Below are 15193 nucleotides of genomic sequence, written 5' to 3'. Positions count from 1 at the left end.
TGTCAGTCCCAAAACATCATTGCAGGAGTTGTTCAGGACTCTAACCATCTTCAGCTGCTTCAATGACCTTTCCTACATTATGAAGTCAAAAGTGGGGAGGTTCCCTGATGAGGTAAAAACAATGACTGCAGATGCTGGAAACCAGATTCTGGATTAGTGGTGCTGGAAGAGCACAGCAGTTCAGGCAGCATCCAAGTAGCTTCGAAATCAACGTTTCGGGCAAAAGCCCTTCATCAGGAATAAAGGCAGTGAGTCTGAAGCGTGGAGAGATAAGCTAGAGGAGGGTGGTCAGGTTCCCTGATGACTGGATTAGTGGTGCTGGAAGAGCACAGCAGTTCAGGCAGCATCCAACGAGCAGCGAAATCGACGTTTCGGGCAAAAGCCCTTCATCAGGAATGATGAATCCACAATCGGCAGCACCATTCTTGACTCCATAAGCTCTGAAGCACTGTGTCCACATGCAGCAAGACAAGGACAAAATTCAGGCTTATTTTGAAGTGGTAACTAACATCTATGCCACACAAGTGCCAGGTAATAATCATCACCAAAAGCAGAGAAGCTAACCATTGACTCTTTACATTTAATGGCATTAGCATCACTGAATCTCCTATTAACATTATCCTGGAGGTTACCATTGACCAGAAACTAATCGGGACCAGCTATATTATATACAGGGTGAGTATTTTGCTTCTGGATTACAGTGGTGCTGGAAAAGCACAGCAGTTCAGGCAGCATCAGAGGAGCAGGAAAATCGACGTTTCGGGCAAAAGTCCTTCATCAGGAATCATCAACTGGGAAGACGGTGGAGCAATGATATTGCCACTGGACTAGTATTCCCAATTTAAAGTTCTGAGGACATGAGTTTAAATTCAACTTTCACCAAAGATTTCACCTTCCAAACAAATGACTACTTCCATCTAAAAGAAGAAGGGCAGCAGATACATGAGAATGCCATCAGCTGCAAATTCCCTTCCAAGCAATTCACCATCCTGACTTGGAAATATATTGTCATTCCATCGTTGTTGCTGGGTCAAAATTGTGGAATTCTCTCCTTAATGGCATTATGGGTCTACCTGGAGGCACACGGACTGCAGCAATTTAAAATGGCAGCTCACCACCTCCTTCTCAAAGGCAACTAGGGATGAGCAACAAAATAGGCAAAAGTGAGGACTGCAGATGCTGGAGATCAGAGTCAAGATTAGAGTGGTGCTGGAAAAGCACAGCAGGTCAGGCAGCATCCTGATGAAGGGCTCCTGCCCAAAAAGTAGATTTTCCTGCTCCTCGGATGCAGCCTGACCTGCTGTGCTTTTCAACACCACTCTAATCTTGACAGGAGTATTAAAATGTTGACCAGCCATTATATCCATATCCCATAAGTGAATAAAAGTTGGTGAAGCTTTGAATGCAATAAAAATCTAGAATTAAAAGCTAACCTAATGGTGTCCAGGTAATAAATGTTGATTGTGTAAAAAAAAAATCTTGTTTACCAATGACATTTAGGAGGGGAAAATCTGCCACTTTAGCTAATTTGACCTACATGTGATTTCAGACTCACATCAATGTCACTGACCCTAATTGCCCTCTGAAAAATTAGCGGTGGGCAATTAATGCTGGACAAGCCAGTGATGGCCATATCCCATAAAATAAAAAAAAGGAAATGAGTACCTTAAGTACTTAAAACATTTACACATCTTGAATATTGTTTTATTTATTCAAATTAAAGTGATGAATATATAAATGATGATTAATATGTAATCTTTAGTGCAGTGGGAGTGAGTTTTTAGTTTCTTCATGGTTCATTTTTGGACTTCACTTGTGTCCAAATCAAGTGTACAAATCAACTCCTAAACATTATCGATAAAAGTTAACCATGACTTTTAACAAAAAAACCTATCTCTCAAATTCAACTTTTACATGAGTACACTGAATAATTTTTCACATGCAAGACCCAGGGAAGGAAGGATGTTAACCTCAAATATTTAAACTTCCTTTTCGCATTGGATAAGTATCTGTCCCATATTTTCAGTTTTCATATGCATTTTTAAAATATAGATCCAGTGGATTATAAAGCAAATATTTCACTTCAATGTTCAAACGCTTTCTATGCTTATGAACTCTAATGTGTTACGACAATCTTAACTAATTATATAAAACTGCAACTTTTTACACTGTTTTGTTCATGCTCCCCACAAACCTCAAAAAGAACCTCTATTCCTATTAACATTGCTCTATACACTTACCTTTCATCAGTTCTATAGTTATTCCACCAGCTTCTTCAAACTTAACTAAGCTAATGACTGAACTGCAGTTTTCCTCAGCTAGCTTCAATTGTTCCAGACTTGAAAGTTTCCTTGTTTCCTGGGGTATTACGTAGGACTTTGTGGAATGCTGCAAAACAAACAGTTTTAACAATTCGAGCAACTAGTTTAAAACAATCTAATTTTAATATCTCTTACTACTATGAGCTTTGTATAATACTTCTTAAACTGATGCAATTATGAATGTTGGAATTGCTCCTTATTTCACAAATACAATTAGAATTTAGATTAGTTACCTTGATATGTCTCGATAAGATACACAGCCATAACAGACTTGGAGGTAATTGTAATAAAATTATTCCAAAAGAACTTATTGCCTATTTATAATTAATTAAATTATTCCAGTTATGTTTAAACAGCATTATTAAAAGAGTGTCCAGCAAATAATGTTGGTGTGTGTGTGCACACTTAACTTCACAACTTTTTTTTAAGTTAAAACATTCCAATTATCCATATGCATAATAATTATAAACTGGCACTCTGTCTCTTCCAAATTGACATTTTTTAATCTCTCAAACTGAAGGGGGAAGGGACGGAGCAAGTGAGAGTGAGCACAAGCACAAGACAGCGCGAGACAGCTGAAGACAGAGGGTAATCAATCAATCAAGAGTGTGTGTGTGTGTGTGTGTGTGTGTGTGTCAGGACTGGGGAGGCACAGTCAGGAAGAAGGGTAAGAAATATGGCTCAAGGATTTGCTAGAATAAGATTGGTTTATCTCTAAAGAAGAATAAACAATAGACAATAGGTGCAGGAGTAGGCCATTCTGCCCTTCGAGCCAGCACCACCGTTCATTATAATCATGGCTGATCATCCTCAATCCTGTTCCTGCCTTATCCCGATAACCCTTGATTCCACTATCCTTAAGAGCTCTATCCAATTCTTCTTTGAAAGTATCCAGAGACTTGGTCTCCACAACCTTCTTGGGCAGAGCATTCCATACACACACTACTCTCTGGGTGAAGAAGTTTCTCCTGAACTCTGTTCTAAGTGGCCTACCCCTGATTTTTAAACTGTGTCCTCTGGTTCGGGACTCACCCATCAGCGGAAACATACTTCCTGCCTCCAGAGTGTCCAATCCTTTAATAATCTTATACGTCTCAATCAGATCCCCTCTCAGCCTTGTAAACTCAAGCCCAAGCCCAGTCGCTCCAATCTTTCAGCGTAAGATAGTCCCACCATTCCAGGAAATGACCTCATGAACCTATGCTGCACTCCCTCAATAGCCAGAATGTCTTTCCTCAAATTTGGAGACCAAAACTGCGCACAATATTCCAGGTGCGGTCTCACCAGGGCCCTGTACAGCTGCAGAAGGTCCTCTTTGCTTCTATATTCAATTCATCTTGCTATGAAGGCCAGCATGCTATTAGCTTTCTTCACTGCCTGCTGTACCTGCATGCTTTCATTGACTGATGTACAAGAACACCTAGATCTCGTTGTACTGCCCCTTTACCTAACTTGACTCCATTTAGGTAGTAATCTTCCTTCCTGTTCTTGCCACCAAAGTGGATAACCACACACTTATCCACATTAAACTGCATCTGCCATGCATTCGTCCACTCACCTAGCCTGTCCAGGTCACCCTGTATTCTCCTAACATCCTCCTCACATTTCACCCTGCCACCCAGCTTTGTGTCATCAGTAAATTTGCTAATATTACTTTTAATACCTTCATCTATATCATTAATGTACGTTGTAAAAAGCTGCGGTCCTAGCACTGATCCCTGTGGCACATCACTGGTCACGACCTGCCATTCTGAAAGGGAGCCGTTTATCACTACTCTTTGTTTCTGTCAGCCAACCAATTTTCAATCCATGTCAGTATTTTGCCTCTAATACCAAGTGCCCTAATTTTGCTCACTAACCTCCTAAGTGGGACTTTATCAAAGGCTTTCTGAAAGTCCAGGTATACTACTTCCACTGGATCTCCCTTGTCCATCTTCAGAGTTACATCCTCAAAAAATTTCAGAAGATTAGTCAAGCATGATTTCCCCTTCATAAATCCATGCTGAGTCTGACCTATCCTGTTACTGCTATCCAGATGTGGCATAATTTCATCCTTTATAATTGCCTCCAGCATTTTTCCCCACCATTGAGGTCAGATTAACTGGTCTATAATTCTCTGTTTTCTCTCTCCCACCTTTCTTAAAAAGTGGGACAACATTAGCCACCCTCCAATCCGCAAAAACTGATCCTGAGTCTATAGAACATTGGAAAATGATCACCAATGCATCCACGATTTTTAGAGCCACCTCCTTTGGTACCCTGGGATGCAGACCATCAGATCCCGGGGACTTATCATCCTTCAGACCTAACAGTCTCTCCAACACCATTTCCTGCCTAATATAAATTGTGTATTTTCAGAATATTCTGTTCTGAGTTTCCAGTACTTGATTTATATTTGTAGTAGTCATTAATATGATTTAGTATCATAATTTAATAAACTTGACCTTAGTTTTCCTCTCCTGACCTCCCATACTCCCTTTGATTCATTACCTCTCTCAAGCTTCGCTTGCTGGCTATGAATGAGGACATGGGAGAGATGTGTTAAGAAGAAGTGGTCAGGAGATCAGGAAATGAATGGATGTGAATGGGAGGGAATGAACAGGCAGCAAGAAGGGCAAGAAGCGATCAGGAGAGGGAATGCAATTGATGATAACAAAAGGGAGAGGAAGTAGAGAACAGATTAGCAGGGAAGCAGCAACTGAAAGGAGAAAGGCAGAAAATGGGAAGGTGAAAAATGTGTTGGAAATGGAGTAGGATAAGTGTGGGAAATAGCAAGCAAGAGCTAAGTTAGTAAGAGTAATAAGTTCATAGAAGCAAAATGTCACAAATATTTTTGAGACAGATAAGTACAACAGCTTGTTATATCTAAAAATAATTAGAGGTCATGAATATTCATTCATTCTTGTGCTCTCTACCAAAGGCAGGTCATTGTCTACTGTTGTTTCATGCTGAGCAGTTTTAGTCAGTGGTGGTTTGCCATTGCCTTTTACTCTCAAGAGGACAAGGAGCAAGGTACCTATGTCTATCTCAGCCAGAACTGGAATTGAGTTTAAGGGTCATTCTAAACCACATGCTAAACATCTAGCTGACTGACCTAACTAGTTGAGTCATGAATATAACCCACGTTATTACATAGTCTCTTATGGGGAAATGATTTTCAATTAATACTTTATAGTTGAGCACACCATGTTTTAGTAACACATTGGGAGAGCTAAAAGAGGGACAACTTTCCAAAAAGTTGTAATGCTACATTTATATATGCACACTGAAAGAAAATAAAGCACTAGTCATTATCTAATAAATTTAATAAAATTAACTACCCTGTGGCTGTTGTGCAATGACACTGCCTTGAAATCTTACTCATCCTTAAAACAGCATCAAGAGGCCACAATTTAAGTTTCAAAAAACAAGCCTTGAGGTGCCATTCCCAGTGTTGCGTAGTCATATGTAGACATATTAAGAGGACTGCATTCAGTGTCTAACAGACTATTTATTCTTGGATACAATTAGAAAATAATGTTTACTTTCATTACAACCCCCTCACGTCTCAGCTCAATAATTTGGAGCCAAGCTTCTTCCCAAACTTCCTTTGAATCATCAGGAAGCAAGACCTTTTTAAACTTTTGTGCGTCAGCAGCTAAGTCTAAACTTTCAAAGGCCCTTTGGTGACCCAAATCATGACAACTGCATTACTGTGAGGGTTATTAAGATGACTGCTTTTAACACTTTATTGTCAATATTTTGTAGGAGTACAGTACAGATTAGAAAGTACATAGCAGTTCAATCCAAACAAATCTTGCTAAGAGTTTCAAAGAAAATGTGTAACTCGAGAACTCTGTTCATCTTAAACTTTCCATTAATTCAAATATATCGTATGCACCACTGGATTTTAAAAGTCTCATTTTCATCATTCTTATGGGTTTCAATAATAGTATGGAAGGAATACTTTAACAAAAGCAATGTATATAAATCATTTTTAGGAAGGCAAGTATTTGGTTTAATCTCCGATTGGAGTTGAAAATGTGTTGCTGGATAAGCACAGGAGGTCAGGCAGCATCCAAGGAACAGGAGAATCGACGTTTTGGGCATGAGCCCTTCTTCAGATGCCTGAAGAAGGGCTCATGCCCGAAACGTCGATTCTCCTGTTCTTTGGATGTTGCCTGACCTGCTGTGCTTTTCCAGCAACACATTTTCAGCTCTGATCTCCAGTATCTGCAGTCCTCACTTTCTCCTCGAAGATTTTAATCTCCAATTGTCCTTGAGAATGTGATGATCACTTTCTTGAACCATTGCAATTTATGTGGTGTAGGAATGACAAAAGTGTTATTCGGTAAGGGGTTCTATGTATGTGACGAAGGGAAAAAAACAATATTTATCCAAATCAGGATATTGAGAGACATGGCAATGACCCCATACACTTGCTGCCCATGTTCTTCAAAGTCTCTTCCTATCGGAAGGATGGTGTGAAACTTGAAAGGGTTCAGGAAAGACTTACAAGGATGTTGCCAGGGTTGGAGGGTTTGAGCTATAGAGAGAGGCTGAATAGGGCTGAGGCTGTTTTCCCTTGAGCATTGGAGGCTGAGGGGTGACCTTATAAAGGTTTATAAAATCATGAGAGGCATGGACAGGGTAAATAGACAAGATCTTTTCCCTGGGGTGGGGGAGTCCAGAACTAGAGGGCATAGGTTTAGGGTGAGAGGGGCAAGATTTAAAAGGGACCTAAGGGACAACTTTTTCACAGAAAGGCTCGTGTGTGTATGGAATGAGCTGCCAGAGGAAGTAGTGGGGGCTTGTAAAATTACAACATTTAAAAGGCATCTGGATGGGTATGTGAATCGGAAGAATTGAGAGGGATATGGGCCAAGTGCTGGCAAACAGGATTAGATTAATTTAGGATATCTAGTCAGCATAAACGAGTTGGACTGTGCTGTACATCTCTATTCCTATTGGTGATATGGGTTGCCGATTTGGTAGGTACAATTGAACTAACTTTGGTAGTTTGCTGCAGTGAACCTTGTAATTGGTATGACCTGTTGTCACAATGTTGCATTAGAAGAGTGAACATTTAAGGTGGTGATAATCAAGTGAGCTGTTTTGTCTAGGATTGTGTCAAACTTCATTTAAGGGGGTACATTCATCCAGGCAATTGGAAAATGTTCCATCAAATTCATGGGTTGTGACATGTACTTGTTGGAAGATCTTTGAGGAGTCACGAGTTGATTTATTCACCACAAAATACCAAGGCTAGGATGTGTTTTTTCTTATTCATTCACAGGATAACTGTATTGCTGGTTAGGTTAGCATTTATTTCCCATCCCCAACTGCCCAAAGGTCAGTTAAAAGTCACCAACATTGCTGCAGTTCTCGAGTCACATGTAGGCCAGACCAGGTAAGGATGGTAGATTTCCCTCTCTAAAAGGACATTATCGGAAAAATCCAAGGATTGGACTCATCACTAGGCTCTTAATTTCAGTTTTTTAAAAATTGAATTCAAATTCCACCACCTGCTCCAGTAGGAATCAAACCTGGTTCCCAAATCATTATCTCGGTCTCTGGATTAAGTCTATGGTTAATACTATTAAGCCATCGCCTACCAATATTTCATATAACATGATTGCCATAAGGATTCATCTGCTCCCTATTTTCTAGCTTTAATTGAAATCTGTTCCTACAAAAATCTGTCAAAAATCGCCTTCTGGGTCCAGGCATCTGACTCAAACTATGAATTCCAAACCGTCATTTCTTCCCCATATCAATATCGGGACCAGGAGTTAAATCTCAGTCTACGAACCCTAACCAGGACACTTCTTAATACCAAAGCCAAATTTCATAAGCAGGATGGTGTTTTGATCTGACTATACCCAGAGGCTTGCCACCCAAATCCACCCAATGAGTGTGCTTGGCTTTTGTCACTTCAAGATTCAGAGAATGTAGATTTCAATTCCACATTATGAAATGGAATTCAAAGTGTCTGACTCCAGAAGGAATATGACCACCAAACCAATGCAACTATAATTATTGTTGGTAATAAATGCACATGAAAATGAAAATTGGGGGTCCTCTTGTGGTACAATGGGGTTCAAGTCCCACCTGCTCCAGAGGTGTGTGGTAACATCTCTGAACAAGTTAATTAGAAAAAAGTATTTGCATGTTTGTTTTATTATTTGCCAGCAAGTGCACCTTTTCCAATACTTAACAAGAATATTTATTGCACAGCCTTCACCCCAGTACACATCTTTCACTCTTTAATATATTGTGAATGCCATTTCACTCTCTATTCTACTTTGAACCATGGAACTCATTCCTTCAATTTCTTCCCAGCAAAGTATACTTTGCAATTCCAGTTGCTTACATTCATTTTTAAAAGAAGACAAGGCAGCCTTCTGTCACCAGAATACAATTAATTTCATTTGTTTTACGAGAATGGCCAATTCCTGCAAATATCCCTGTAATGCTCTCACAAACATCAATCATCATTTGGGTATTCAGTTTTTAATTGACTATCACATGGTGATTTTTGTTCTCTCTGCAGTGTTTATTTAACAGGCCAATTTACACTAGAGATTTTAGAACATTGCCTCTCAGTTCACAAACTCTGCCACTTTCCTTACTGCTCAGATTCCTTCCTAAACAGTAATCTACATCAAAAAAAAAGTAAAATCAATGAAATTCCACAATTCTCAAATGTTGCCAGCAGCACAATGAAACAGAACAAAAACAATATAAGAAATAAAGCAGTTTACAAAAGGTATAGACACACAAGTTTTTTATAAACAAAATAAAGAAATTAACCAGTTTGAACATTCTGTGGCCATCACAACATGAAATGAGATTTGAACCTGGACCTTCTGGTCTAGCAGCAAGGACACTGCTGCTAACATGGTTTCTTGGGCCAAACACCACTGTGATATGGGGGTGGCGTTGGGAGAAGGGTCTAGTGGCCATGATCTATAGTGTAACCAAAGACATAGGTAGAACTAGATATGACGTCACATGGAATTTGAGGAATTAGTGTCCAAATTAAAACATGTAAGGTAATAAATACAGAATTATTACAAAAGTCATGCACTGAATAGCATAGGATCAAGCAGATTATAAATTTAATAGCTCTAAATATGGCATGGGAAGAAAGCATTTTGATTAAGTGGAAGACTGGTGTCAGTACTCAAGGAAGGAGATAGGACCAGCATGCTGGTCATTGTATAACTAGGGCCCTGGAAAAGCTTTGAATCAACAGGGTAGGAGTGGGGGTGAGCGTGAGCTTCAAGAGAAATATCAAGACAAGAAATAGTGTAATGATCTGAATAAAGACAAGCAGAGTAAACAAGAGACAGAATGTTTAACATTAATTGTGCATCAGTAATGAAGGGAATGATAGTAAAAGTAGCATTGAAATTAAAAGGCTCAAGCTACCCATATTTATACAACCAATTCTCACCCAAATAACCTTTAATTAATACCTTCATCACCCATTCCCAGGCATTAGGTCCCATGCATTTCTTACGATCTTCATAGATGATGTCAGGCGACGATATGGCCCAGATCTTCTGATGAGAAGATAGCAGCACAGACAGCCCATACAAACATACAAGTTAGGAGCAAGAATAGGCCTTGGGGACCCTCAAGCTTGCTTCACCGTTCAATAAGATTACAGCTAATCTGATTACTCCATATTTCCACTTACACCCAATAACCTTCCACCCTCTTCATACCAAGGATCTATTTACCCTAGCTTAAATATATTCAAAGACTGTTTTCACCAACTTTTGAGCATCAGCATTCCAAAAACTCTCAATTCTACGTTTACCCACGACAAGGAACATCCTTTCCAAATCCACACTGTCAGATTCAATCAAGTTACTTTTCACATTTCCTAAACTCAGTGTATAAGACCTTAGAGTGCAGGTTCATGCTTCCTTGAAAGTGGAGTTGCAGGTAGACAGGATAGTGAAGGTGGCATTTGGTATGCTTGCCTTTATTGGTTAGTGCATGGAGTGTAGGAGGTGGAATCTCATGTTGAGGCTGTACAAGACACTGGTTAGGCCTCATTTGGAATACTGTGTGCAGTTCTGGTCTCCCAGCTGTTGAAAGGATGTTGTGAAACTTGAAAGGGTTCAGAGAAGGTTTACAGGGATGTTGCAAGGGTTGGAGAGTTTGCGCTATAGGGAGAGGCTGAATAGGCTAGGGCTATTTTCTGTGGAGCATTGGAAGCTGATGGATGACCTTATAGAGGTCTATAAGGTCATGAGGGACATGGATAGAGTAAATAGATAAGGTCTTTCCTGGAGGTGGGGCAGAGGACTCCAAAACTAGAGGACGTACATTTAAAAGGTGAGAGGGGAAAGATTGAAAAGAGATTTAAGAGGCAACTTTTTTATGCAGAGGGCGGTGTGTGCATGGAATGAACTGTCAGGAAATGGTGAAGGCTGGTACAATTACACCATTTGAGAGACATCTGGATGGGTGTATGAATAAGAAGGGTTTAAGAGGGATATGGGCCAAATGCTGACAAATCTGATCAGCATGGACAAGTTGGATCAAAGGGTTGTTTCTGTGCTATGTAGGGCTCTAAAAGTCTAGTCTTAGTCCATAGTCCCTTCAAGATTGCCATGTTTCTGTATGAAAGGTGTTCTAAAACAGTCATGTGTGACTTTTTGGATAGCTGCAAATTGGAGGGAACAATAAAGGATGATACAAAAAAAATCGTCTTTGTTCAAGAAACATGTGTAATTGATGCACAAAGAAGAAATCACCAAACAATACCTAAGCTGGAAGTTAACTATTGTCAATTAAAACCCCAAAGATGTGGCCCAATTAAGGGGATTGTACCACAAACAATTACTCAAGGCTGGCCCGGCCAATTCTCACAATCCAACAAATAACTGCACTCTGAACTTTTCCATGAAGTTGATATATTCCACTTAAAACATAACATTTTCATTTTATTGCTATTTCTAAGGCATTGTTTTTAAAAGAACATCCAAATAAATCCAGTCCTTTCTCAGTAAATTAATCTCTCGGTGCTGAATTGCATAGGTAAAATGAATTCAGAACATCATTTCAGAACTGTCTGGTAGAGTTTCCACAAGGTTGAGTAATTTGCTCAATAACAATGCAGAATTGCAAACTCAAGTTACATTCAGAGTTTTCTTGATATTTTGCAGTAATTTAAAATAACTGCACTAAAAGGCAACTTCAGCACAAAACTGACTATAGCCCCAGATCAAATAAGTGCCTACACTCCAAGAAAGAAACGACCAACATCTTCTCCACGGTAATTAGGAATAGGTAATTAATGCAGGTCTAGCAGCAACACCTACATCCTATGAATAAATGAAATAGTAATTATATTGAATTTATGTTAATTATGTTTATTTGCAGACCTTGGAAAATGCCCTTAAAATTAAATTTCTGTTTTAAAATCAAAGACAGCAAGACACAGTTTTGAAAAAGAAACAGTTAGTAAATTAAGATTCTTGGTATTTAAGAGAATGACCACCAATAAAACTAACAATGGTTCACAAATATATCTTGGAGCTATTTTTCAATATTTAAAACTGGGGTATTCACAGGTGATGCACTAGACACTCCAACAAAATGCTAATCCTAACCCTGACATATGTTTTGTGATAAATTTTCAGTTGCAATAATAAAACAGCAAAGATTACACTTAAATATATTTAGGGATATCATTACTATAAGAAAATAAAACAAATAAATTTTAAAATTTTGCCAATTATACTAGTTAATGGGCAATTCAAACTTTGTTAATCGTTTATCATACACCTGTCAATCTGGAAAATTGCACATTTACTTTTTTTTAAATCTATTACTCCAATTAAGAGAAGTGACACTATAAAAACAGTGCAATTGTAAAATATAAAAACACAAAATGAAGCACACTTTGCACACTTTTGCAACTTGTTAGAAGCATTATGTATATGGAACAGCAGTAAAAACAATGGGAAAGAAGTCACAGATAAAGGAAGGTCATTCAGCCCTTCCTGTTTGTCCCTCTAGAGACAAGGTGTGTAGATCCATACAGATAGTTCTTCTATATCACAATGATTGCATTCTCGTGCAACTCCTATTCCAGAAAAAGCATGCTTTAAAAACAGCACTTAAAAGTTTTGGTGATGTAACCACCTTACAGCCAGTACGTTTTAAAAGTTTGTGCTTTAGAAACAATGTCCCCAGTTCATGTTAACAAAATGCATGTTACAGCAGAATGACCTCTGTAATTTGTGAAAATTCAGTCCTATTTATGCTTATAGGGGAATTTTATAAGTTCATTATAAAGCAGATCAAAGTACGTATTCTTTCACTACTTCTCACAGAGAACTATATAATGAACTATAAATTACTCCTATATATCTAAGAATTAGGACAAGGATTGTTATTTTGCATGCAAGATGCTATTTTAAAAATCCTTGTTGCTTCCCAAGCCAGCAGTTAAAAGGAATAGGGCATGTACAATGTATGCTTTGCCATACATGTTTAAAATTAGACATAAAATCATGTAGCATGCACACAGATCTGGTAAGCATTTGTCAGAAAAATTACCCTTTTGGCAGCAGCAAAATCAACCATCCCTACATAGGTTTTAGTAGGTCAGAATGTACAATAATGGTCTCTGGTGGGACACAACTTGACTAAAAAGTGAGAAGAAAATATACATCCAAACAGAAACAGCATACATATTAAAGCTAAGGGATTGTTTCAAGGTTATAAAAATATAAACGTACAAATTAATCTATTAAAAAAACTAGTCAATTTCTAAAAACTTTTGAGCTGAATCTTATCATAGTGTTAATTTTGTGTTAATTTTGTGGATTTTCAAGGAGAGTTTCTCTTTGCAAGGATGAGAGACATTTCTTGAAGTACCATCCCAAACTCACCTCATTACCTACCTATCCTGCCCCTATGGTGCATTCTCATCCAATGCTAGCCCAATTCTACCACTTGCCAATGCTGGAATATCCTAGAATGGATGAACATTTTTGGCACCATCTTTTAATTAAAGATCTTTATGCACGTAGACAAGCACAGTTAGTCTAGAACTGCTTTGCACAGTATGTTATGTTTGCACCAGATGAGACCACAGAAAGAAGAATTGGTGTCTTGCTTTGTCAACAAAGACCTGACGGACAGGGTAGTGCATAGGAGGATTTTTCCTCTTCTCCCAGTATCAGCAGTGGAGGTCATGACATCGGACCCTGCCAGAATAGTCTGAGGTTGCCACTCCGGTCAATGCAGTCTTGGTCATCTGGAGGAATGGTCAATGGCTTTCCCTGTTACACCAGGATATGTGGCACCACCTTCTCACTGCCACCTCAGTCATTCTGCCTGCTACAAATACTTAACTCCCAGAAAGGTTATGTTCTGCCACTCTCAGCAGTGCAAGCAACTTCTTTCTTCACTTGCTCTCACCTCCAACACTATTAATCCATAGTCCTATATTGCCTCTGTACTGCCTACACACTCAGGACAACTCGCCATCTTTCTCTACCTACACCAGCACTAACAGCTGCAGAACACACTTTCATTTCACTCAATCCCTTCTTTCTCTTATTCTAGGAAAAAGCATCCCACAATATGACAGAAAGAGTAAAGGAGGAAATAGGCTATCTGATCCTGCACTTCACTTCTTCTAAGGGCAAGATTCAGACCGTGATTGCCCCAAGTGCTGACAGATAGGCCAGAAGTCTGGATGCTGGTATTGGAGACTTCTCTTGACTTTTTGTGCTGGAACTGCCTGACTGAAGGTTATCTTCCTCTGACTTGACAGAGGACCGCTGACAACCAGTCAAACTGGCTTAGTGTGCACGCTAAATGGCAAAGCAAGATGGAAGCACTGTGCCCCTTAGCCAGAGCAAAGTGCAAAATGTCAAGGCAGGGATACTGTGACCATCTAAGTAGGTGCATGGTTAAATGAGCAGACCAGAGATGTAGCTGTGTATCTATCCCTGAACATAATATGAGCTTGAACAGCATAATAGTGCATCCCAAGGTGCAACTTTAAAGCACAAAAGCATATAATAAACGGATCAGGGATGTGCCATTATAGTGTGCAGAGGCTGGCAAGTGTCCATTGCCGAGGTGGGTGAATAAGGAATGCATGCCACAGGTGCCCGAGATGTTGATGTCAGATATCCAAGGAGTTCCATGAGAAGCAAGCAAGTTGGAATCATAAGGTAACTGCCACAACTTTCCTGTCAGGAATTCTCGTGTAAATTCTCTCACAGCAGTTAGAGAATAGGAAGTTGCTTATTAATGAGGCTAGATATGCATTAATCAGGTCAACAAAGGCAATAAACCCCCTTAATTGACATCTTGCAGATGCATAGGAAGATTCTCATCTCAATACATGGAAAATAATTGCAAAACACAGCTAGTTGCTCTCAATACCAAGAAAGGCCCTGCTGAACCTCTTACACAATTTTCCCAAATTTCTTTCCAAGCCACAATGTCATTCATGACCTGACAAGATATCTTTAATCAAATACTCATTTTAGTATTTTGTTTAATTTCCATACCGCTGGTGTCCAGTTAAAATATAATCAATTATAGCACAGTAATAAAACTTTCTGAAGATTTAAAAAGTGACATTATAGTAACTAATAACATACACGTTACTGACCATATCATACTTACGTAGACTTTAAGTGGCATCTTGATAGCACCCACATTCCAAACTAAATCATTGCTGCTGTTCAAAACAAGAATCAATGTCTTGTTGACACTAATCGTCTCCACGTGCAAAGAAATCTGGAAAAATCAATTTACAAATGATTAATGGTCCACATAACATTGGTTAACCACAGTGCCTCTTAGTTGGTGCAATTGGGATATTAGATAAGCAGAATTAATTG

The 15193-nt window shown here is 39.0% G+C and overlaps 1 protein-coding gene across 4 annotated transcripts in view; it reads right to left on the bottom strand.

Annotated features, from left to right (window-relative positions):
- Positions 1 to 15193, bottom strand: part of LOC140469297 (transforming growth factor beta receptor type 3-like) — a 126396-nt gene that overhangs the window by 66165 nt on the left and 45038 nt on the right. For all 4 annotated transcript variants that reach the window (XM_072565655.1, XM_072565654.1, XM_072565657.1 and 1 more), the window contains exons 5-6: positions 14976 to 15089; positions 2241 to 2388 (exon numbers count right to left, since the gene is read on the bottom strand). In XM_072565655.1, coding sequence (XP_072421756.1) covers positions 2241 to 2388; positions 14976 to 15089 — 262 coding nt within the window. The remainder of the gene's footprint in view (positions 1 to 2240; positions 2389 to 14975; positions 15090 to 15193) is intronic.

This window comes from Chiloscyllium punctatum, chromosome 49, assembly GCF_047496795.1.
Source record: "Chiloscyllium punctatum isolate Juve2018m chromosome 49, sChiPun1.3, whole genome shotgun sequence".
In the NCBI taxonomy this organism is placed as follows: domain Eukaryota; kingdom Metazoa; phylum Chordata; class Chondrichthyes; order Orectolobiformes; family Hemiscylliidae; genus Chiloscyllium; species Chiloscyllium punctatum.
Note: the sequence above shows the minus strand (reverse complement) of the source record. Positions and strands in the feature narration are given on the sequence as shown.